The sequence below is a fragment of the Perognathus longimembris genome, chromosome 4, assembly GCF_023159225.1.
Source record: "Perognathus longimembris pacificus isolate PPM17 chromosome 4, ASM2315922v1, whole genome shotgun sequence".
Taxonomy (NCBI): Eukaryota; Metazoa; Chordata; class Mammalia; order Rodentia; family Heteromyidae; genus Perognathus; species Perognathus longimembris.
This window is the reverse complement of record NC_063164.1, coordinates 27732748-27757488: the sequence shown is the minus strand read 5'-3', so window position 1 is coordinate 27757488 and position 24741 is coordinate 27732748. Positions and strand designations below refer to the sequence as shown.

Below are 24741 nucleotides of genomic sequence, written 5' to 3'. Positions count from 1 at the left end.
TTTTTACTTTGTTAACAGTAAAGTTTATGTCATAGTTGCTTGTTTCTGACAGTATAGTGCAAAAATGAATGAATATAGTTGAGCTCTGCTACCAGTCTGCAAATTATATTATACCAGTCTGCAAGTTATATTAAAGCCTACTGGTAATTTACTTGTTCCTGTCTAGAGTCTTGGAGCCCAGGATTTTGATATTCAAATTAAGTCTGCAGATGCATCTAAACCACTCAGATGCTCCCTCTCTTGGATCTAAAGACTGAAATCAAAACAAATGATCTGCCTCCAAAAAGCAACAGTGGTGTGCTAGGATGGGAGGACTACAGTACAACTCCTGTTAAAAAAGGAGAGGGAAACAGAAGTCTCCTAGAAGTCACTGGCTTATTGCAAACCCAAAAATTTCAATAGGAAGATGGTCTTAGATTTTTGTTAGGGTAGTTTTATTCTGTGAGAGAGTAGATCTTATTGGATTTTTGTTGTTTTTGTTTTTGTTGGTCCTGAGGCTTGCACTCTGGGCCTGGACGCTATCACTGAACTCTTAGGCTCAAGGCTAGTGCTCTATCACTTTGAGCTACAGAACGACTTTCGGTTTTTCTGGTGGTTAATTGAAGATAAGAGTCTCATAGAATCTTTTCCTGGGCTGGCTTTGAACCTCAATCCTCAGATCTCAGCCTCCTGAGTGGCTAGGATTACAGGCGTGAGCCACTGGTGCCTGACTATTGTTTGTTTTCTTTGTGTGTTTTTTATGCCAATATTGGAGCTTGAACTCAGGGCCTCACACCCTCCTTTGACTTTATTTGCTCAAGACTGGTGTTCTCACACTTTATTCTTCCAGCTTTTTGCTGGTTAATTCTCCAAATAAGAGTCTCTAGTCTGGTTTCACAGCTGAAAGTCTCAGATCTCAGCCACCTGAGTATCAAGGTTTACAGGTGTGAGCCACTGGTGCCCAATTGAGAAGCACCTTTAAAGTTCTCTGAGGCCCTAAGAAATTTTTGAGACAAACTTTGAAAACTTTTGCCCAAGTCTATCCTTTAATAGTTACATTCATATTTGATCATTATCTTAAGGTATTTGGAATTTTGAGAGTCTTCATTCCTTTGAGATCCTGAGAATAAGTAGTTTTATTTTCAAGCCCAGCAAGACTTGCTTTTTTCTTTATATTTTCTTAAATTATGCTTAAATAGTTCATTTTTAAAGCCTTCTTCTCCCACACATGTTCTAGGCAGCTAAAAGAAGCCAGTTGGCACTTAAAAATGTTCTGTCTGTAAGTCTGCTACCCAGATCCACAAGTTTATTAGGTACCCTTTCTATACCCTTTCTAGCTCTCTTCTCTTCTCTCCCATAACAACTTCATTGCTGTCTTTCAGGCCATCACCAACAGGGTCCATGAAATCTTTTTTTTTTTTCTTTTTTTCTTTTTTTTTTGCCAGTCCTGGGCCTTGGGCTCGGGGCCTGAGCACTGTCCCTGGCTTCTTCCCGCTCAAGGCTAGCACTCTGCCACTTGAGCCACAGCGCCACTACTGGCCATTTTCTGTATATGTGGTGCTGGGGAATTGAACCCAGGGCCTCATGTATACGAGGCAAGCACTCTTGCCACTAGGCCATATCCCCAGCCCCCCATGAAATCTTTGTCTTCCACCTTGCTCACCTCTGTGGATAGATATAGTGGCTACATATTATTTTCAGTTACCCCTCCCCTCCAGTACGGTTTCATTGTTTCTTTCAATTGAAATTTTTCTTCTTGAAAAGTTCTAGACCACTGTATCATAATAATACATTCTATAGCTCTTATTTTAAAACAATTGTCATTTTATTCATCTTGTATTAGGAGATTAATAATACGATAATCTATAGTATGGTAGATATGAATAGAATGATCAGTGTATGTAATAAATATTGGATAAAAGTAATAGGATGAGCTGAGCACTGGTTGCTCATGCCTGTAATCCTAGCTACTAGGAGGCTGATATCTCAGGATCACCATTCAAAGCCAGCCTTGGCAGGAAAGTCTGTGAGACTCATCTCCAGTTAATCACCAAAACAACCCCAAACCAAAACAAAAATAAAGCCAAAAGCATAGCTGTGGCTCATGTGGTAGAACACTAGCTTCAGTCTGAAATGGCTCAGGGACAATGCCCAGGCCCTGAGTTCAAGTTCAGGACTAGTAAGGAAAAAAACAAAAACAAAAACATGATTATGAGGGAATTTTATTTGCAGCTAGAAAGAATTGTGTCTTCTTGTTTTTAAAGAACATGAATTTACACTGTAGTTGGAAGATGTCTGTGTTAATTATTAAATTTGTTGTTTTTCTAGGAGTCTGAATATGTTTCTGCTCATCTTCATGAATGGATAGATCTAATTTTTGGGTATAAACAGAGAGGTCCAGCTGCAGTGGAAGCACTTAATGTTTTCTATTATTGTACTTATGAAGGTATAAGCCTTTATGCTTTCTCTCTTAAATTATTATTGGTTTTATATTGTTATACATGGTATTTTGAGCCTATCTTATAGAAAAGACTACATTACAGACAGCTTTCTGTTTTAAAGATTTAGAAACTGCTAGGGGCTGGGGATATAGCCTAGTGGCAAGAGTGCCTGCCTCGGATACACGAGGCCCTAGGTTCGATTCCCCAGCACCACATATACAGAAAACGGCCAGAAGCGGCGCTGTGGCTCAAGTGGCAGAGTTCTAGCCTTGAGCGGGAAGAAGCCAGGGACAGTGCTCAGGCCCTGAGTCCAAGGCCCAGGACTGGCAAAAAAAAAAAAAAAAAAAGAAACTGCTGCTTTTTTTTTTTGGCCAGTCCTAGGGCTTGAACTCAGGGCCTGAGCACTGTCCTTGGCTTCTTTTTGCTCAAGGCTAGCACTCTACTTCTTGAGCTACAGAGCCACTTCTGGCTTTTTCTGTTTATGTGGTGTTGAGGAATAGAACCCAGGGCTTCATGCATGCTAGGCAAGAACTGTACCACTAAGCCATTTTCCCAGCCCTGCATTTTCTTTTAATGATAGTGGTTAAGTGTATGCCCTAGACCATTGGAATCAACATACAGTTTAGCATTAAGGAAAAATCATAACTGCTCAAGAGTATAGAGCTCCATCCTATACTGCAGATGCTTGATTCATTTTTCCCACAGCTCCATCCAGCTTCTACTAAGACATGCCACCTTTCAATAGATATAATATTTTTACTTTATCATTTAAATTAAGCACATTAACTTTTACTTGCTTTCTGAGCACGATTTGCTTTTTGGAAGGCCCAAGTTCACAAAATTCAGGTTAAGAAAACACAACTGACAGCAGTGGAGGACTGCCTGAGAGCTACTCCATATCATCTGAACTTTTCATTGCTCATATGGGAATTTAATTTTTTAAAATTTCTTTTTATTTGTGAATTATTTCTCTTTTGATTGTGCTTTGTCAATCATGAAAATAATGTGGCTTTAGTGTACAAGTATGATTATAAATTTGAATATTGTGCCAAATACCCTAGTTAGTTAGATTCTACCTTATTCTGAATTAAATTATTTTCAGACTTTGAAAAAAGACCTGTAATCCTAGCAACTAAGGAGATTGAGAACAGATGGGTTTATGTTTGAGACTAGAACAGACAGAAAAGTTTTCTAAACTCCATCTCAACCAATTTCTGGGCCTGGTGGTGATTCCTGCATCCTAACCTATGTGAGAAGCTCAGATTAGGAGGATTACTGTTTTAGGCCAGTCTACGCAGAAAAGACTCCATCTTAACTGAAGAGGTGACTGGGCTTGGTTTTACACACATGTCATCCTAGCTTGGACAAGAGTCCTAAAATCAATGGGTTGTAGTACAGGCACACTCTCGTTTAGGAAACAAGACCCTATCTCAAAAATTATCATTGTGTAAAATGGCTGGCGGTGTTGTTCAGCAGTAGAGTACCTGCTTGGCAAGCATAATTCCCTGAGTTGAAGCCATAGTACTGAAAAAAAGATTCAAACAACATTATTTAGCTCAGAAGAATGTTTTGTGGTGGCTTTAAAAGGCTAAGAAGTCATTATCTCTTTTCTAATTATTAAGTAGAGCTAGTAGTCCTAAAGATGATAAATGATGTGGAGTATTATGCATTTGCACTGAGTTCACATGACTTGATAAATAAATAAATCTATTTTTACTATGCTAGATCAGTTCAGGCCATTGATTTAATAAGGAGGTAGTACTGCACGGTTTAGTCTGATTTGGCCAGTTATTAGGAATTAGAAATATAAAAACCCTTATTAAGTGTGAATTGAGTATATTCAGTTAACAAAAAAAAAATCACCTTCCTAAAACCTGTCTTTCTTTTTTTTTAAAGTTTTTATTATAAAACTGATGTACAGAGAGGTTACAGTTTCATACGTTAGGCATTGGATACATTTCTTGTACTGGTTGTTACCTTGTCCCTCATACCCCCCTCCCCCTTTCCTCCCTGAGGTGTTCAGTTCACTTACACCAAACAGTTTTGCAAGTATTGCTTTTGTTGTTGTTTCTCTTATTTTACCCTTTGTCTCTCAATTTTGGTATTCCCTTTGAATTTCCTTATTCTAATACCAGTCCACACTGTTTCCCATACACTCAGATAAGATTACAGAGATAGTGTAGATACAATCACAAGAAGGTGATACACGATCATCAATAGTAGAAACTACAGATACACATGGGATGTTGAAAGTAGTTACAACTCTGATATAACAATCATTTCCATAAAATGGAGTTCATTTCACTTAGCATCATCTTATGTGATCATAAGGGTATAGCTATTGGGCTCTTGTGATCCTGTGCTGTGACTTTCTTCGTTCCATCTTTCTTTTCTTTATTCTTTATTTCTCTTTTCTGTCTCTTTTTTCCTTCCTTCCTTCCTTCCTTCCTTCTTTCCTTCCTTCCTTCCTTCCTTCCTTCTTTCATTCCTTCCTTCCTTCCTCTCGCTCTCTCTTCCTTTCTTCCTCCGTCCCTCTCTCTCTCTCCCTCACTTTCTTCCTTCCCTCTTTCCCTCCCTCCTTTCCCTCCTCTCTTTCTCTTTCTCTTTTTTCTCTCTCCTTCCTTCCTTCCTTCCTTCCTTCCTTCCTTCCTTCCTTCCTTCCTTGCTTCCTTCCTTCCTTCCTTCCTCCCTCCCTTCCTCCCTTCCTCCCTCCCTCCCTCCCTCCCTCCCTACCTACCTCCCTCCCTCCCTCCCTCCCTCCCTCTCTCCCTCCCTCCCTTTGCCAGTCCTGGTGCTTGAACTCTGGGCTGGGCACTGTCCCTGAGCTTTTGTGTGCAAGGCTAGTACTATACACTTGAGGTACAACTTTACTTCTGGCTTTTTGTGATTAATTGCTGAGATGAAAGTCTCATGGATTTCCCTGCCCAGTCTAGCTTTGAATTGCAGTACTCAGATCTTCACCTCCTAAGAAGCTATGAGTTACCAATGGGTGGCCTAAAACCAATCTTCCTTCCTTCCTTCCTTCCCTTCCTTCCTTCCTTCCTTCCTTCCTTCCTTCCTTCCTTCCTTCCTTCCTTCCTTCCTTCCTTCCTTCTTTTAATTCCTTATTTATTTTCCTTATTCCTTATTTATTTTGCCAGTCCTGGGGCTTGAATTCAGGGCCTGGACACTGTCTTTGAGTTCCTTTTTGCTCAAGGCTAGCACTCTACCACTTGAACCACAGAGCCACTTCCAGCTTTTTCTGTTTATGTAGTTCTGAGGAATCAAACCCAAGGCTTCATGAATGCAAGCACTCCACCACTAAGCCATATTCCCAGCCCCTAAAACCTTTATTTTTAAGCAGTGATATATTCAAGACTTTTCTAGAATATGCTTAACAATCTCTTAATATACTTTAGTTCTAAGTTATGAATTAAATCTATTTTATGCATTTTTAATGTTTGAAGATTTACTGGATTAAAAATTGCCCCTACACAATATTATTATACATTGAACAGATAATATTTTGTAAAAATATACTAAAACTTCCAATACACAAGTTATTTGTCATGCTGATCTGTTTTCATTCTACTGTGAGTTGACTAGTCTGCTGGTTTTAGGAGCTGTTGATCTGGATGCCTTAACAGATGAAAAGGAAAGAAAAGCCTTAGAAGGAATGATCAATAATTTTGGGCAAACACCCTGTCAGTTGTTAAAGGTAAATATTATGGAACTTATTAACAGCATAAAAAGGTCTAGAATTAAATTGCTAAAGAATAATGCTACTATTATTTTTAAGGGTTTTAATGCTTTAAGAACCTTACTGAATTTGGAAAAAAAATTACATCATTTAAAATTAGATTGAATTGATTTTTACTATTTTGAAAGTAAAACATACTGCAGTTAAGATCCATGTATGTCATGAAATATTTTTTAAAGGTCTATATATGAAGCCATGCCTGTAGTTCTGCTTAAGGAGTTTGTAGTGGGAGGAGAATTGTTAGTTGTAGGCCATTTTGGACAGCATAGTGACTCTCCATCTCAATAAAGAGACCCTTCGAATATCAAAATCAAGAGACAAAGGATAAAAAAGACAAACCAAGGCAACAGCAATACATATGGTGTAAACCAACTGTACCACTCAAGGGAGGGAGGGAAACAGGGAGCGGGGAAGGTGGGGGGAAAATGAGGGAGGAGGTAACAAGTTGTATAAGAAACGTACACACTGCCCTGTGTATGAAACTGTAACCATTCTGTATATCACTCTGACAATAAAGAAATGGAAAAATAAAATAAAATAAAGAGACCCTTCATCTCACCCTGTCAGATAAGAGAGAGCCCTCAGAGGCAGTTCAGAGGGGGAGGTCCGATGGTCTGATATGAACTGGCAAGAAGCCTTGGCAGTGGAAATCTTACAGTATGGAAGCTATTGTGGTCAGTAGCCCTGCTCTTTGGCAAGAGCAAACCTCATCACCTGAGAAATGCTGTGGAAATCAAGAACTCTGGGCCCAGGCCTGGAATATTGCTCAGTGTTTGCAGCCTACTTGCCACAGGGTCGTTTATTGCTGGGCAAAATCCAAAAGGTTTGAGATTAGCAGAGTTCCAGGTTTCCTTGGTTTTCTTGTTCCATGCAGATTTCAGTACTCTATTTGCTTCCCTTCACTCTGACATACTCAGAAGATACCTCTTGCCTTGCTCATTTGTTCCCACAGGCTGTACCACTTGGTGGAGCCTCTGGGACAAGTGGATGTCTACCTTGCCCACAGCCCACAAAGCTCTTTGGGGCTAGCAGTGGTTTTGTGGTCACAAAAAAGGGAAGCTTTTAAAGAGAATATAATTCTGAAGCTGATAGGGTTGGCTCTCAGCCCCATACAACACCAGCTGAACAGAATAGAATCTAGCCATGATACACTTACCCACCTCACTGTACTCCACTTGGAATCTTCCAATCTTACCCCTAAGATTGGAAGCTTCTTGAAAGAAGCATCTCCACTTTAAAAAATTATATTTATAGTACTCTTTTTATGTGTTTGTTTGTTTTGTCATGAAGCTTGAACTCTGGGCCTGGGTGCTGCCCCTGAGCTCTTCAGCTCAAGGCTAGTGCTCTACCACTTGAGCCACAGGGCCACTTCCGGTTTTCTGGTTGTTAATTGGAGAGTCTCATGGACTTTCCAGCCCGGTCTGGCTTTGAACCTTGATCCTCAGATATCAGCTTCCTGGTAGCTAGGGGTTTGCCACCAGTGCCCAGCTCATTTTCTTTTTAGTTCTGAACTTCCTCCCTTTTCTTTGCAGTCATTATATGTGACATATAATGATTTTCTGAAGCAGAATAGCTCATTATTAAATCTTAAAGTATATCATCTCCTTCTCTGTCTTATAACCCATTACCATTTATAATTTTCTTCTATCTGCAATCAGAATATGAGCTTTCTCACTCATATTTTCTTCTCTTTCTTTTGTAATCCTTCTTTGTTACCTAGACTTTTACTAGGTGATTACACTTCTAGATCATCTTCTTGTTCTCTTTTGTCTTTATCCTTTCTCCTTTCATTGATCGAATATTAGTTATTTTCTACTATATTATTTCACTTTCTCATTAACCCATCTATTAACCTTTGCCACTGCTTCTTGCCTTATGACATTAGGCACCTTATACATCAGCCCTTGTATTTCCTTCCCACCAGCAGCATTACTAAGGAAAGGCAAAAAATGATCTTTGCTCCTATATTTTTCTAAAGATACTGGAGCACTAGCATTTATTAGGGATGGTTATGATCTCCTGGTTGTTGTATAATAGGAAGCAGCTATACTTCCTTTCCCTGAACAAAGTAGTGGTTGTGCCCAGTCTCATGAGGCCTGTGATGGAATGTTTGACTACTAAGCAATGTTTCCAGTCTTGCAAATATAAATATACCACAACCCAGCCATTACTCAGTCTTACTTAAGCGTTGTAAAGACACCAACTATAAGGACCCAGAAGATTGAAATTTTTAACCAAAAACTTTGTCCCAGATATGTTAAACCCAACATTGAAAAATAGTGGTATTCTTCAAAAGGTAACCCTACAATAAAAGTAAAAAACTAAGAAAGTGCAGATGAGATCCAAAAGACTTCTCAGAGGGCTGGTGATATGGCCTAGTGGGCAAGAGAGCTTGCCTCGTATACAAGAGGCCCTGGGTTCAATTCCCCAACACCACATATACAGAAAACGGCCAGAAGTGGCCCTGTGGCTCAAGTGGCAGAGTGCTAGCCTTGAGCAAAAGGAAGCCAGGGACAGTGCTCAGGCCCTGAGTTCAAGGCCCAGGACTGGCCAAAAAAAAAATTTGGGGGGGGGGGGGGCTGGGGATATGGCTTAGTGGCAAGAGTGCCTGCCTCATATACATGAGGCCCTGGGTTCGATTCCCCAGCACCACATATACAGAAAATGGCCAGAAGTGGCGCTGTGGCTCAAGTGGCAGAGTGCTAGCCTTGAGCAAAAAGAAGCCAGGGACAGTGCTCAGGTCCTGAATCCAAGGCCCAGGACTGGCAAAAAAACCCACAAAAAAACAAACAAAAAGACTTCTCAGAAACATCAATGCACCAAACCTTCAAATCATAGGTATAGCAGAAGGAAGAATTACAGATATTTATTTTATTTAATAATAGCAAATCTCCCTAATCCTGAAAAAGAAGTTCATCCTATTACAGGAAACCTTCAGAATACTCAGAAATAATAGAAAATAAAACCCTCAGATAGAGTTATAGACCCAAGAAAGAGTATTAAAAGCTGCAAGAGAGAAATGACAAGTCACAAATAATAGCAAGCCTATGAGAATCACAGTAAAATACTCAACAGATATCTAAAAGCAAAGAATGATCTATTCCAGGAATGAATCAATATAGTGCTGGAGTTTATATCCAGAGTAATAAGGCAAGAGAAAAAAAGTAAGACACAAATAGAAAAGGACAAATAAAATTATCCTTATTTACACATTATATAATTGTATCCTAAAAATATTCCAAAAGCTTAAAAAACCCAAAGGCTCCACCAAAAAAAATAACTCCTAGATCTGGTGAATACTTGGCAAAATAGCAGGTTATAAAATTCACATGCAGATATCATTAGCTTTTCTATATACCAACAATGAAGAAGCTGAGAAATAAATCCGGTCTTTGTCTTTGATATAAGTTTATCTGATTAGGGGAGAGGAAGGGAAAGTACAGAAATGGTGGAACAAAGGGTGAACCAATTCAACAGTGATACTAGATACTATGTTGGAAATGAACTATACAACTTGGGGAGGGAGATGAACGAGAGGGGAAAACCTGGGGGAAAATGAGGGAGGGGGTAACAGTTCAAAAAGAAATGTACTCATTACCTGACTTATGTAACTGTAACCCCCCTCTGTACATCACTTTTATAATTAACAAAAGAAATCAGGAAAAAATTCCTTTCACAATAGCCTCCAAAAGAAAATAGCTAGGAATAAGCTACCTACCATGTTTGAGATATTGTTCTAGGTGTTCAGTAATTAAAAAATAAGACATATGTTTGACTTTAACTTGTATATATCCTAGATTGGAAAGACAGATTGTAAACAGCTATATATAACTCAATGTAGAAGGAAATGAGTACTAAATAACTTATTAAAGAAAATAGTAAAATAATAGTAATAAAGATGATTAATTCTGGGTTCAAATGCTTAAAGTAGAATCATTTTTTTTACAGAAAAGAATAATTTGCTGCAGGGAAATAGGCTAAGCCAAGTACTAGAGTTGTTTACAGTATATGATATTCAGTTCATTGGAGCTATAGCTCAGTATGTGAAGAGACAGAATGAAAGATTTTTTTATTGTAATTATGGAATTTTTCTTTTATTTTACTGTGAAGGAACCACATCCGCCTAGATTATCAGCAGAAGAAGCAATACAGAAACAGACCAAAACAGACACTTCAACTCTCAACCTATTTCAACATCTCCCTGAACTCAAGTCATTTTTTATAGAGGTAACACTCAACTTGATAATATCAAAGATATTTTCTCCAAATTTTAATGCACCCGAGAAGTTTATTTCATTCTTTAATGGATGGGAAGTATAACACATAACTGAAAATAACAAATTATAATGATCTATTTGTAAGTTTTAAAAATATTTTTACTGAAAGGTTTTGTTTGCCACTGAGTGGTAGTCTGAACCATTTCTCTTGGCTTTCTTCTTTCTTTCTTTCTTTCTTTCTTTCTTTCTTTCTTTCTTTCTTTCTTTCTTTTTCCTTTCTTTCTTTCTCTCTCTCTCTTTTCTTTCTTTCTTTCTCTCTTTCTTTCTCTCCTTCCTTCCTTCTTTCCTTCCTTCCTTCCTTCCTTCCTTCCTTTCTTCCTTCCTTCCATCCTTCTTGTCCTGGGGCTTGGCCTGAGCACTATCCCTGGCTTCTTTTTGCTCAAGGCTACCACTCTGCCACTTGAGCCACAGTGCCACTTCTAGCCATTTTCTATATATGTGGTGCTGGGGAATTGAACCTAGGGCTTCATGCATGGGAGGCAAGCACTCTTGCCACTAGGCCATATCCCAGCCCTTCTTCATGTTTTCATGTTGAAGAAGAACTAGTAATTTGACCCAAAATACTTTGTGTGACAATTGAGATAATGCATAGAGGGAGTTGATTCTTCATTTCTTAATTATAATGTCTGTTCATCTATAAAACATGTCACATTAAATTAGAATGTACTAGGGTTAGGAAGATGAACAAGTAAAACAAGAGTAGGTAATACTGTAATTGAAAGATTACCTTTCAGTTTTAAAAGTTCAAATGTCTAAATGTACATAGTAAAATGTTTTGAATAGCTCAGAGTGTAATTTTAAATGCACATGTACTTAGGATTTTTTAATGTATGTCTGTGCTGGTCATGGGGCTTGAACTCAGGGTCTGGATGCTGTCCCTGACCTTTTGCATTCAAGGCTAGCACTCTATCACTTGAGCCACAGCTCCACTTTGGACTTTTCAGTAATTAATTAGAGATCAGAGTTTTACAGATTTTACTGTCTAGGCTGGCTTCAAACCATGACCCTTGGGCCTCAGTCCCCTGAGTAGCTACGATTACAAGTGAGAGGCACTGGTGCCTAGTTTGTACTTAAGATTTTTGTTATGGCATAATATTAACTCTTCTAACAAAAAAAGGTGAAGATAGGGCTGGGAATATGGCCAAGTGGCAAGAGTGCTTGCCTTGTACTCATGAAGCACTGGGTTCCGTTCCTCAACACCACATATATAGAAAATGGCCAGAAGTGGCGCTGTAGCTCAAGTGGCAGAGTGCTAGCCTTGAGCAAAAAGAAGCCCGGGACAGTGCTCAGGCCCTGAGTTCAAGGCCCTGGACTAGCCAAAAAAAAAAAAAAAAGTGAAGATAAAAATAGTAAGTCAAGGTGGTACTGTTTGGCATCTAGCAAGTGTGGTAGTGTGGAATAGCTTTGGTGGTACTCTCATTCATCACACACAGGTATTGGGTCCTTGAAGTTTGCGTAAGCAATTTGAGCATTATTTCAGTTTATTTCATATTTTGGCTTAGTTAATTGTACTCATCGTATTATTTCTTTGGACTCATTTATTGGTGTCCTTTAAGGCTTTAAATGTGAAATTATACCATGGACTGTGAAGAAAATTGCCCAAGTATGAGCATTCCCAAATGTAATGAACACAGAATAAAAAAGAAGAAACAATCACTCTCTCTACTGGACAACTTGACACCTGTAGTTCATGTCATGCCCATGTGTTCTTTTCTCCATCTGAGTGATACAGCTCTTTCCAGGTCTATAAAGTTCAGGTATCTGCAGAGGTTAAGTGGTTTGTCTTCAAGAAGTATTCAGAGTTTGGCAAACTTTATAACACTTCAATAATATCCTGCTATGACCTGAAAATATTTGGTGATAATTTTGATACAGATTTTAGTAAATAAAGAACAGGTCTGAATTAATTCATTTACAGCTTCGTCAGGTATCTAGAGCTTTATAGTCATCTAAATGTCAGAGCATTTCTTCAAACAGTCAAACAAAAACATCAGTTATATCTGTCAGGAGGTGATGAGAAAATAAGTACTCTAAAGACGTGTGCTCCACTAGGAAAATTATCCTATACTGTATTTAAATACATACTAATGTGATTCAGGGACAGTTTTTTTTTTTGCCAGTCCTGGGGCTTGAACTCAGGGCCTGAGCACTGTCCCTGGCTTCTTTTTGCTCATGGCTATCACTCTACCAATTGAGCCACAGCACCACTTCTGTTTTTCTATGTATGTGGTAGTGAGGAATTGAACCCTTCATGTATATGAAGTGAGCACTCTACCAATAGGCCATATTCCCAATCCTCAGTGACAAATTTTCTATGTTGTTTGTCACATTTAATTCTCTATTCTCATTTATATAAAAAAGTTTATTGAATGGAAAATGTATCCAATTTTCTGCACATTGACTAAAAAACAAGCGTATTAAAATTACAGCTTAGCTTGAATTGTGTTGCCAGAGCCAATAGAACACTAATATTTAAACAAAAGTTTACCCTCATGTTAAAATTATATAGCAGAGCAAATCTTTCAGTGAATCAGAGTATAATTTTGTATTATATTAGACTGCTTTTATTTAATATATTTCTGTGTTGGGATTGAAATTTTATACATTCAGATTTTTTTTACCTAAAAGTATTAAAAGTTTGGCGCTGGTGGCTCATGCTTGCAATCCTAGCTACTTAGGTGGCTGAGATCTGAGTATCATAGTACACAGCCAGCCCAGTGGAGTAAAGTCTGTAAGACTCTTGTCTCGAATTAGCTACCAGTAAACAGAACACGGCACTGTGTCTCAAAGTGGTAGAGCCCCTAGCCTTGAGCAAAAAAGCTCAGAGACACCACCCAAAGTTCAAGCCCCAGTATTGACAAAAAAAAAAAGGATTAGGAAATACATTTAATTGTGACATTAGCAAAATTGTTAACCACTTGAACTTAACTGTCTAAAATTTTTTAAAAATTATTCTTAGGTTACCTACCACCTATAGAACAGCCAGGAGACTAAAGTTTTTAAAATTTTATTAATTTACTTTATTGTTATTATAGAGGCTATTTACAGATGGGTTACATTTACACACATCAGGTAATAAGTATGTTTCCTTTCGTACAGTGTCATCTGTTCCAAGGGACTAAACTTATCTCGTAAAATTCTATTTGAGCTGGTACAAGTAACTCACACATGTAATCCTAGATCTCAGGAGGCTGAGATCTGAGGATCATGGTTCAAAAACCAATCCAGGCAGAAAAGTTCTTGAGATTTTTATCTCTAATGAATCACCCCAAAACTAGAAGTAGAGGCATGGCTCAAGTGATAGGGCAGTAGGCTTGGTTGGAAAAAGACAAGTGAGAGTTTAGGCCCTGGGTTCAAGCCCTAGTAGCATCACACACATACACACATACACACACACACACACACATACACACACACACCAGTATATTCATAATTTGATGGATATGGAATACTATATTTATTATATGCTGTTGTTAAAGCTATTTTCATTATGTCTATTATTTGTGAGATCATTTTTATATACTAGCTTATTTTGAGTTTTTCTGCAGTAACACATTTATTCCTTTCTGTGTGTGTCATGTCATCTGGTAGCTTTCCCCCAGAGAACACAATAGGATAGAGAACACAGTAGATTACCTTGGGTGCTAGTAGCTTGTAGTTACCTTTTCATCATCTAAGAAGCATTTTTCAATATGCTCATACAAAAGGAAGGCTCTCTGTAGGTTGTCAGTTCCTAGTGCTATGCTGAAGAAAATGGAGGAAAAGGCCTAATAAATGGATTTCTTAAAGATCCCGTTTAGCCTTATTTAAATGAAAGCCATTCTTTTTCTCCTGGCCCTGGGACTTTAACTCATTTAAGCTCCTTAGACTCACAGTTGGTACTCTACCATTTGAGCTGTGCCTTCCGTTCCAGCTTTTTGCTTGTTTACTAGAAGTAAGAATATCAGGAATTTTTCTACCCAGGTTGGCTACAAACTGAAATTCTCAGATCTCAGCTTCCTGAGTAACTAAGACTATAGAATGAGCCACTGATGCATAGCTGCAAACCATTTTTTAATCATCAGTGTAAAGATCAAAGATAAGCACTAACATAATGAATTTATAAAGTATAATTACTTTTAAAGTTATTATTTTATTAATAATTACTGTTTTACATTATAAAGTTCATAGAACAATATTTGGTATATCATACATATCCAATGATAGTAATTTTTCTAATAAATGTTAGGTGTTCTTTTTGAACTAAGTTTACGTGATGGTTCTATTTTACGTTATAATAAGACAGTTGATGTTTCTTGAGAACTGTCTATTTCTTTCTAGTAACATTGTAGATTTCAGGGAAGTACCTCAATTAATGAAATAGATTTATTCTTAAATGTTCAGCCTCAAAGATTTTTCCTACAAAGCATAACCAATTTTTCTATTAACTTGCTCAAGCCCCAGGGTGTCTCTCTCTCTCTCTCTCTCTCTCTCTCTCACACACACACACACACACACACACACACACACACACACACACACACCACACACAAAATAGGTGACTGTTTTCAGAAAGTTTTAGTATGCCATCTAAACATGGTATATAATTCCTTTCCTACATTTTAAGTTAAATGATTTGTATATTATAAAGTACTTTTACTCTACCATACAATACTCTACCAAACATACATACCATACTCATATTGATTTGTTTGTTTTTGTGGTTGTGGGGCTTGAACTCAGGGCCTAGACACTGTCTCTGAGCTCTTTTGCTCAAGACTAGTGCTCTACCACTTTGAGCCACAGCTCCACTTCCATCATACTCTGCCAAACAATTTTCTTATTTAAATAATGAGAACATTTAAGTTGTACCTAAAGATAAAAGAACCGACCATTTAATATCTTTTATTTTATAGGGCATTAGTGATGGTATTCCACTATTAAAGGCCATTGTCCCCAAAAATCAGTCTCGTTCTTTTATGTCTCAAGGCAGCCCTGAGTTATTGGTAAGTTGATTTATTCCTTTTTCATACTGCCATGTCTGTATCCGTTATAATTTATCAAAAAATGAAGAATAAATAAATAAATGAAAATAAAGTCCAAAGCTATTTAATAAAAAATAATGCTAGAAATTTTCATAGATTTTGATGAACTATAAAAACATTTTATGTCATTTTTAAGTAGTTAATGTAATTCTGAAGTTTATATGGAGGGAGGAATATGTGAAAATAACCAGGAAATTCTATACAAGGAAAAGAGGGAAATAAGGGCTAATACCTTTTATAAAAATTTATTTTAAGGCTGGGCACAGTATCTCATGCCTGTAATCCCAATCCCTTTGGAAGTCAAGATCTGAATAATCACAATTCAAGGCCTACTCACACAAGAAAGTTAGCAAGATCTCATTTTCTGAGCTAGTAAGCAGTCGTGGGCAAGTAGCCTGTGATGGCAGATATGTCTGAGGTCATAGGTAGAGGAGGATCATGGTATGAGGCCCACGTAGGCAGAAATGTATACAACCCTCTCTGAAAAATAAAAGCAAAATTTGAGTAGGGATGTGGCTCAAATGGTAGAGCCCATGAATTTTGAGGCCCTGAATTCAATAGTTTATAACTCTAATAATGATTATTAGAAACAACACAGTATTTGTGAAGGCACGCATTCAGGGAAGCTTATGCAGTATCAGTGATGGACTTTATAATATTAATCCAACTAACAGTCCTGTGAGATAGACACTACTATTATTTCCTATATATAGATATGACATTGAAACATAAGAAAATAACTTTCTCCAAACCACAGAGCTGGAGCCACGGCTAATGAACTAGGACTGTTTTATTCCAGTTTGTCAAAGAGGCATAGTAAAAATGTAATATGGCACAGTGAACAGTAGAGATTCTAGAAATAGGCCTATTTTTGCAATGTATTGCTTAGAAAAATTGCTAGAAAGATAGAAGAAATTATAATAGAAGGTTTTCAGTGTTGGAATGCTTACTATTTTTAATTTTAATACCTGTGTCATTTTAAGTTATATGAATTAGGGACTTGGTAACTAAACTGTTACTTTTATAATCAAGGCAGTGAAAAACTCTTTTCACCCAACCTGGGTGGCTCATACCAGCTCCTGAGAACTGAAGATTGGGGTTGGAAGCCAGAATGGGAGAAAAATTTGTGTATTTCCAATTAACCACCAAAAAGCCGAAAATAGAGGTATCCCTCAAGTGATAGAAGGCCAGACTTGAGCAAAAAACTGAGAGAGTGCAAGACCCAGAGTTCAAGCCCCAGAACTAACACAATAAACAAATAAATAAAATTAGTTCTCATTTTCAAAAGAAATATGACAGTGACTTCATGGAGACCTTCACAATTCATCATAAATTCTACTGATCTAAGTTCTGAATGTTTATATCATATTTCTGTGGTAAGAATTGACATTGAATTTCCTGTGACTACCAAGTAATTGTACTAATAAACTTTCAGAAATTGTGAAGAAAAGTTTGTTACAATAAGGTAAAGCTTTTTCTACTTGAATGGTTTTATGATTTAATGAATTTCATATGTAAACTGCACTGCCTCATAGCAGTCCCCCAAATGATAGATGCCAACATCCTGTGAGCATCTGGTTATTCTTTACTGTTTTCTTTAAATCTTTCATTTAGCTTATATTCTTTTTCAGATAACAGTGAGTATGAATTACGTCATCGGAACCCACGGATGGCTGCCTTATGATAGAAACATTTCTAATTATTTTACATTCATCAAGGATCAAACAGTGACAAATCCAAAGTAAGTGAACATTTAAGAAAGAACAGCTAGGGCTGGAGATATGGCCTAGTGGCAAGAGTGCTTGCCTCTTATACATGAGGCCCTGGGTTCAATTCCCCAGCACCACATATACAGAAAATGGCCAGAAGCAGCGCTGTGGCTCAAGTGGCAGAGTGCTAGCCTTGAGCAAAAAGAAGCAAGGGACAGTTCTCAGGCACTGAGTCCAGGCCCTAGGACTGGCCAAAATAAATAAATAAAATAAAATAAAATGTTTGTGATTTGAAAAAAAAAAAAGAAAGAAAGAACAGCTAGAAGAAGTACCTATTGCCAGAAAAAAATAAGTATACCTGTGATTTTCTATTTTTTTTTTCATCATAGGGTTTGAATTCTCTGAGCTTTTGTGCTCAAGGCTAGTGCTTTACCACTTTGAACCACTGGTTTTCTGGTGGTTAATTGGAGATAAGAGTCTCAAGAACTTTCCTGCCCAGGCTGGCTATGCACTGTGATCCTCAAATCTCTGCCTCCTCAGTAGCTAGGATTACAGGTGTCTGGCACCTGGCCTATGTTTTTGTTTTGTTTTGTTTTTTGAAGGAGGCATAGTAGTTTTGGGCCTTATGCTTGATAGACAGGCACTCTACTACTTGAGCCACAACCCTATCTCTTTTTGGCATTGGGCTTTTATTTTTCAGGTAAGGTTCACATTTTTGCCTAGACAGCCTTAGACCACAGACCTGGTACCAGTAACCTACATATCTGGGAACACAAACCATTACTATACCTGGCTTGTTTGCTGAGATAGGGATGTCACTAACGTTTGCCTAGACTGGAACTGTGAGTTTCCCTTACTCTGCTTTCCAAATAGCTAAAATTATAGGCATGACTCACTATGCCTAACCATTTCTATCATTTTCATAATAATTTATGAAGACCTAGCTTTTTTTTCTTATTTCTTCTGCCCTTCCCCAGCCTGTTTCCTCTTTGTAAGTTATATCTTCACCTGATACGGTTTAGATACAAGACTAAATTTTTATCATTGCAGTTATAGAAACAAAAATTATATTAGGAAAAGTAAATGTAATTGTATTCTACTTTACTACTACAAGCAAGCTACTTTTTAGATTTTATTAGTATAAACTAATTGTACAAAGGAGGTTTTATTCTGAGATAGATAGTGTACTTGGATCAAATTCACCTTATTATCTTTTTTATATTACCCTAAAGTTCATTATACTATTTTCATATACACATAATGTACTTTTGGTCATAGATAGATAGATAATGTACTTCAATCATATATATATATATACATATTTTTTTTCTTTTTTGAGGGGATGCTGGTTGATGCTTGAATTAGGGCTTGGACTTTTTGCCTGTTCTTTTTTGCTCAAGGCTAGTACTTGACCTACAGCTCTATTTCTAGTTTTTGGTAGCTAACTGAAGATAAGTGTCTCACAGACTTTTCTGCCCAGGCTGGCTTTGAACCACAATCCTCAGATCTCAGCCTCCTGAGTAGCTAGAATTATAGGTGTGAGCTATTGGCACCTGGCTTCATTATGGCTTTTAATTTCTAAAGGGTTACAAGCTAACTTACAGTGTTCTTACAGTGATGTTTCCCTTATTCTACATTGTTCTATGTGCTAGCTTATGTTTTTTCCAACTTAAATCAAATTCAGTATTGTTTTAGAGATCACATTGTGTCACAAATTTCAAAATTATTTAAAATGTCATAATTGTTACCATTCCTTTTTTATCTACTTCATATGAAACAAAGCTCCAGAAATTAGGAGGAAATGGTCCCTTTCCTTACTATCTCTCATAGAAGTCAGTGTTGGGTTTTGCAGAAATGTTATTTCCAGCAAGTTAATATTGAAAGATAAAGTTCTAAAGTTAAAGGGTTAGAATTAGCCCTTATTTTCTCTACACACACTGAAATGTAATCACTTCTGTTTTTCTAAAGAATCTACATTGTCTAAGTTCATAGGTATTTCATTTGGAAGCAAACAGGCCATAGACTTGTTATGGTTGGAATGGAAAACAGTAACTAGAAGACTTATTTTTATCTAATTTATCTTGTATACATCACCTTGTGTACAAGAGTGCTAGTTTTAGATCATCTCTGATTTTTCTGATCCTATTATATCCTATATTGTCTTTATAATTTGAGGCTGCCATGTATAGAATTGCAGAATAATTGAATTTCAGACATTTATTTGTTTTTACCAATCTCAACTTCTTTATGCTTAACCCTTGAAACTATGTATATTTTTATTTTATGAATAATATAAAGGAAGAAAATTAATTTATTTCAAATAGAACTTTGGACTTTTTCCCTTTATTGTTTTTATGAATTTCAAAAAGTTCTCATCAGTGTTAGTAATCTTCCTAGGTAATGTCTAATATTTAATTGTATTTACAGAACTCAGCGTAGTATGAATGGTCCTTTTGCTCCAGGGCTGGAGATTACCTCTAAGCTGTTTGTGGTTTCACATGATGCTAAGTTGCTCTTCAGTGCTGGACACTGGGATAATAGCATTCAAGTGATGTCACTTACAAGAGGCAAAATTATCTCACACAACATCAGACATATGGGTAAGCATTAACATTTGCAAAATACTTTTTTCTGATTTTTTATTTATATAACTGTATGATTATAGTTATACATTATGTGCTTTCTAAAAGAATGTATAGTATGTTGGTGGTATAGTAGAGCACCACATAAATCAAGTATACCTTCATAGTGTATAGAAGATGTTAGATGAAATCTTTTCTTTTTTTTCTTTTTTATATTTTTTTTTTACTTTTTTATTGTCAAAGTGATGTACAGAGAGGTTACAGTTTCATATGTTAGGCATATGGATACATTTCTTGTACTGTTTGTTACTTCCTCCCTCAGTCCCCCCTCCCAATCTTTTCTTTTTAATTGGCTGACATTGCCTGGGAATATGGCATAGTGGTAGAATGCTTGCCTAGCATGCATAAAACCCTAGATTCAATTCCTGGTACCATATAAAAAATAAAATAGGGCTGGGAATATGGCCTAGTGGTAGAGTGCTTGCCTTGTATACATGAAGCCCTGGGTTCGATTCCTCAGCACGACATATATAGAAAAGGCCAGAAGTGGCGCTGTGGCTCAGGTGGTGGAGTGCTAGCCTTGAGCATAAAGAAGCCAGGTACAGTGCTCAGGCCCTGAGTTCAAGCCCCGGAACTGGCAGAAAGTAAATAAAAATAAATAAATAATAAAATAAAATTGAGTTTTAGAAAGTTGGCTGCTAGAAATAAGGAGGATCGTAGGACAAAATAAAAATATGTCATCATTAAATAATAATCAACTGCCCTATTATATATTTAACACTAAAGCATGAAACATTAAAACTGTTGATGCAGTTTAACTTGTACATCATGTGGGATAAAACATAGAGGTTTGGGTTTGTTGTTTGTTTGTTTTTGGTCAGTTGTGGGGCTTAAACTTAGGTCCTGGGTGCTGTCTCTCAGCTCTTCTGTTCAAGGCTAGCACTCTATCACTTTGTGACACAATGCCACTTCTGGTTTTCTGGTAGTTAGAGATAAGAGTCTCACAGACTTTCCTGCCTGGGCTGGCTTCAAACTGGGGATCCTCAGGTCTGAGCCTTCTGAGTAGCTAGGTTATAGGCATGAACCATAGGTTTTCTTTTTCCCCCTAATAAACTTACTAGAGAACAAACATGGAGCCTACTACTAATTCTATACCATTGATTCCTAAGATGTTAATTAACTTAGCTGTTTACAGTTCAGGGGAAAAAATTATGTTGTGAATTTTCAGAATAATAATATGTACTGTCTCATAAGACCACGTGTTCTATAGAATTGTAGTGTTCAGTTTGAGGAGAAAGTGGCTGGGATGAGAGAGCAGAGAAATGTATCAAAATTACCTTGGTATCGATTACACACCCCACTTCTATATCTCATTCTCAAAAAGAATTGTCTCACTAGAAAGCCCTGCCAGATGCTTTCACTTCTGCTTCTTTCCTTTATCATTCCCTACAGTGTTTTCCCACTGCTATTCCTATTAGAATAATTGATTTAGTTACAGTTTGAAAATAAACATTGCCCTTAAATTCTGTTGCAGCAAAATCGAGCCATTTTGTTTTATTTTATTCATTTTTCTTATAGATATCGTGACTTGCTTAGCCACTGATCACTGTGGAATACATTTGATTTCTGGTTCCAGAGACACTACATGTATGATATGGCAAATAATAAATCAGGTAGTCACACATTTAAATGTTCTTAATTTATATCAGACTATGAGAAAACTAAGATGAATTTTAAAAGGGTAATTGATTTTTCCTTGGCTATGAATGACTTTTTGAGCTCTTTTTTATTTTTCCTTAGTATTTTGTGCTGTCTTGATTAATACAGGCTGTTTTGCTAGGTTTATTGTCTGATTCATTGCCTTATTATACTCTATTACTTTCCAAAAATTCCTCCTTTTTAACTTCTAGGAAAATAGTAACTTTTTCTTATAGCATAATATACCTGTGGTTCTTTCTGGTGATACTAGTAGAAATTATAAGTTTATAATTTTCATCAACCTTTTATTGCTTTTTTATAATACTATTAGTTCAGGATAAGACTTTTGAAATGGCTTCTACTTTTTTACCTTGCCTTAATAGCCTTTATCTCACCCAAGATTTATAAAATTTTCTTTTGATTTTTATACTAGTTTTTATTTTACAATGTTTAATTCATTGTTATTTTTATTATATTCTAAGACTTTTTCTTGGATTCCTATAATAAAACCATCTATTGTATGGAGTGTTATTACTATTACACTCTGGTAATATATTTTTCTAGTACTTAAATTTTTTCTCTATTCCTTAGTGAAATAGATGAGTTTTTGTCTGTCTTTGTCATACTTCATCTAGAGATACTGTAAAGCATTTTAAGATTATAACTACTTGCATATTACTTTGTTACTAGAATGTTTAAGTGCAATATAAACCTTGTCATAAAAATAAAAAGAACACAAAGAGAACCCTTTTTCTTTTCTTTTTTAATATTAGGGAGGCACTCCTGTGGGTTTAACATCTAAACCTCTTCAGGTTTTATATGGACATACTGATGAAGTATTGAGTGTGGGCATCAGCACAGAACTAGACATGGCAGTGTCAGGATCAAGGGTAAGATTTCACCTTTAAGAAACGTTAATTACTTTTTTCAAAAATTTGGTAACAAGGCTTGTATCTAAATGTTTGCCTTAGAGAAATGGTAAAAGAAATTTTATTGCATTATTTTAGACATATGCAAAGTGGAGTAATACCCAAAAAATATTAGAGACAAATTGGGGAATTTTATTACTTTTACTAGTTAAGGGAATAGGTAGTCTGTAAGTTAAAACATGACTTAAAGTTTCAAGATTTGGTTTTTTTCCCTAAGGTTTTTATATCTCTTTCTCTATTTCTTTCCCACATTTTTTAATCCTACCACTTTCTCCTTTTTGTTGTTTTTCATTTCCTAAATTTCCTGTGTGTAGGATGGCACTGTGATTATACATACCATTCAGAAAGGTCAGTACATGAGGACTTTACGACCACCTTGTGAGAGTTCCCTATTCCTGACTATTCCAAATTTGGCTTTATCTTGGGAAGGACATATCATTATCTACTCCAGCACTGAAGAAAAGACCACCCTCAAGGTATAACACTGGAATACATTAGGTGTAGCATGGCTTTCCCTCTACACATTTTATATGAGGCAGGTTGAGTAAAGAAAGAACACCATAGTTTAAAAGAGGTTCTTTTTTTTTTTCATTGTTCAGTTAATTCCTTGCCATTACATAAAATTCTACCATAATCTTTCCTTCTTAGTTGTATTTTATTTTAGCCTTTTCTATTTGCCGGTATAATGAATATATGACTTAAAATAATTTCTGATTCTTGTAGAACTTAATAAGCTTAAGTGAAAATGAAAATGATAGCGAACATTGATTCTTTTGGTACAGGCAAAATATAAATAAATAAACCCTGAAGTTAATACATTTATTTCCTTTTAGTAGTAAAGTTTCTTCAGTATCAAGAAAGTGTGTGTGTGTGTGTGTGTGTGTGTGTGTGTGTGTGTGTATCCTGGTGTTGAACTCAGCCTGGATACTATCTCTGAACTTTTTGGCTCATGGCTAGTGCTCTGCCACTTGAGCCACAGCTCCACTTTTGGCTTTTTGGTGGTTAGTTGGAGATAAGAGTCCCATAGACTTTCCTGCGAGGGCTGGTTTTGAATAGTGATTCTCAGATGTCAGCTTCCTGAGTTGCTAGGTTTATAGGCATGAGCTACCAGCAACTAACAATCTTTTTGGGTTTGTGAAGTCTAATACTGGTGGCTCATACCTATAATCTTAGCTACTTAAGATGTTGAGATCTGAGGATCTCAGTTTAAAGCCAGCTGTGGCATCAAGGTCTGTGACTCTCTTCTCCAGTTAGCCAGCAAAAAGCCAGAGGTGGATATTTGTCTCAAATGGTAGAGCACCAACCTTGAGCTAAAAGCCAAGTGAATGTGAAAGGCCTTGAGTTCAAAACCCAGTAGTGGCACACATGCACGCATAGACACACATGCACACACACACACGCACGTACGCACATACACAGTGTAAAGTATTTTTGTAGTGAAGATTTTAATTCTTTGGGGGGTGAGATTTATCTTGAAAATATGATTTGAAATCTCTTTTACATTGTTGATACACTTTCTCTTTAAATAAAGCCATATTTTTACTCCAAAGTTTTAATCATTTAGTTGTAGTCATAGCTTTAAATAACAATATAAAAATTAGCTTTTGAGATCCTTATAGTTTCTTTACAACTCTTTTCAGGATAAAAATGCACTGCACCTGTTTTCTATAAATGGCAAGTATTTAGGTTCTCAAGTCCTGAAGGAACAGATATCAGATATATGTGTAATTGGAGAACACATTGTCACAGGCAGCTTACAAGGGCTCCTGTCAATAAGAGATCTCTACAGGTAAGTAATAAAAATGATTGAAGTATCACTTTCATCCTAGAATGGAAATGAGTAGCCTAAATTAGGTTGTATCGTTTATTGTAAATATTGCCTCTTTTTACAATTATGAAAAAAATAAGTAAAGAAAGAACTTTTTTTTTCTTATTTATTGTCAAAGTGATGTACAAAGAGGTTACAGTTTCATATGTTAGGCCTTGGGTACATTTAAAGAAAGAATCTTTGCAAGCCTGAATTATGGGTTTTAAATTTGTCCAAATTATGGCTTGAATTTTTTATAAATTAAAGGGTTTTTTAACAATGGTGAGACAAACCAAAATGTTTTAAGTTAACTGTATATGTAGTAAGAATGTGTGTAAAAACTGGTTTGGAAATCATCTGCTTTTAACTTAGTAAAGGAAAGGGATGTTTGAGTAATGAATATGCTTGGTCTACTTTATATTTATTAATTTAAATAAACAAAAAACTTATTCCATATGTGCACAAAATATATTCTTTTCCTTTTCATCTTAAATAAATTATTGTGATTTATTCATGTCTTAAAATATCTTACTCTCCTCTCAAGTCTCATACATTT

At 36.5% G+C, this 24741-nt stretch overlaps 1 protein-coding gene across 5 annotated transcripts in view; it reads left to right on the top strand.

The window, feature by feature from the left end:
- Nbeal1 (neurobeachin like 1) overlaps window positions 1-24741 on the top strand; it is a 151281-nt gene that overhangs the window by 122400 nt on the left and 4140 nt on the right. For all 5 annotated transcript variants that reach the window (XM_048344930.1, XM_048344927.1, XM_048344926.1 and 2 more), the window contains 10 exons: window positions 2308-2425; window positions 6020-6117; window positions 10270-10386; window positions 15332-15421; window positions 17092-17201; window positions 19597-19769; window positions 21330-21424; window positions 22223-22339; window positions 22693-22854; window positions 24019-24167. In XM_048344930.1, coding sequence (XP_048200887.1) covers window positions 2308-2425; window positions 6020-6117; window positions 10270-10386; window positions 15332-15421; window positions 17092-17201; window positions 19597-19769; window positions 21330-21424; window positions 22223-22339; window positions 22693-22854; window positions 24019-24167 — 1229 coding nt within the window. The remainder of the gene's footprint in view (window positions 1-2307; window positions 2426-6019; window positions 6118-10269; window positions 10387-15331; window positions 15422-17091; window positions 17202-19596; window positions 19770-21329; window positions 21425-22222; window positions 22340-22692; window positions 22855-24018; window positions 24168-24741) is intronic.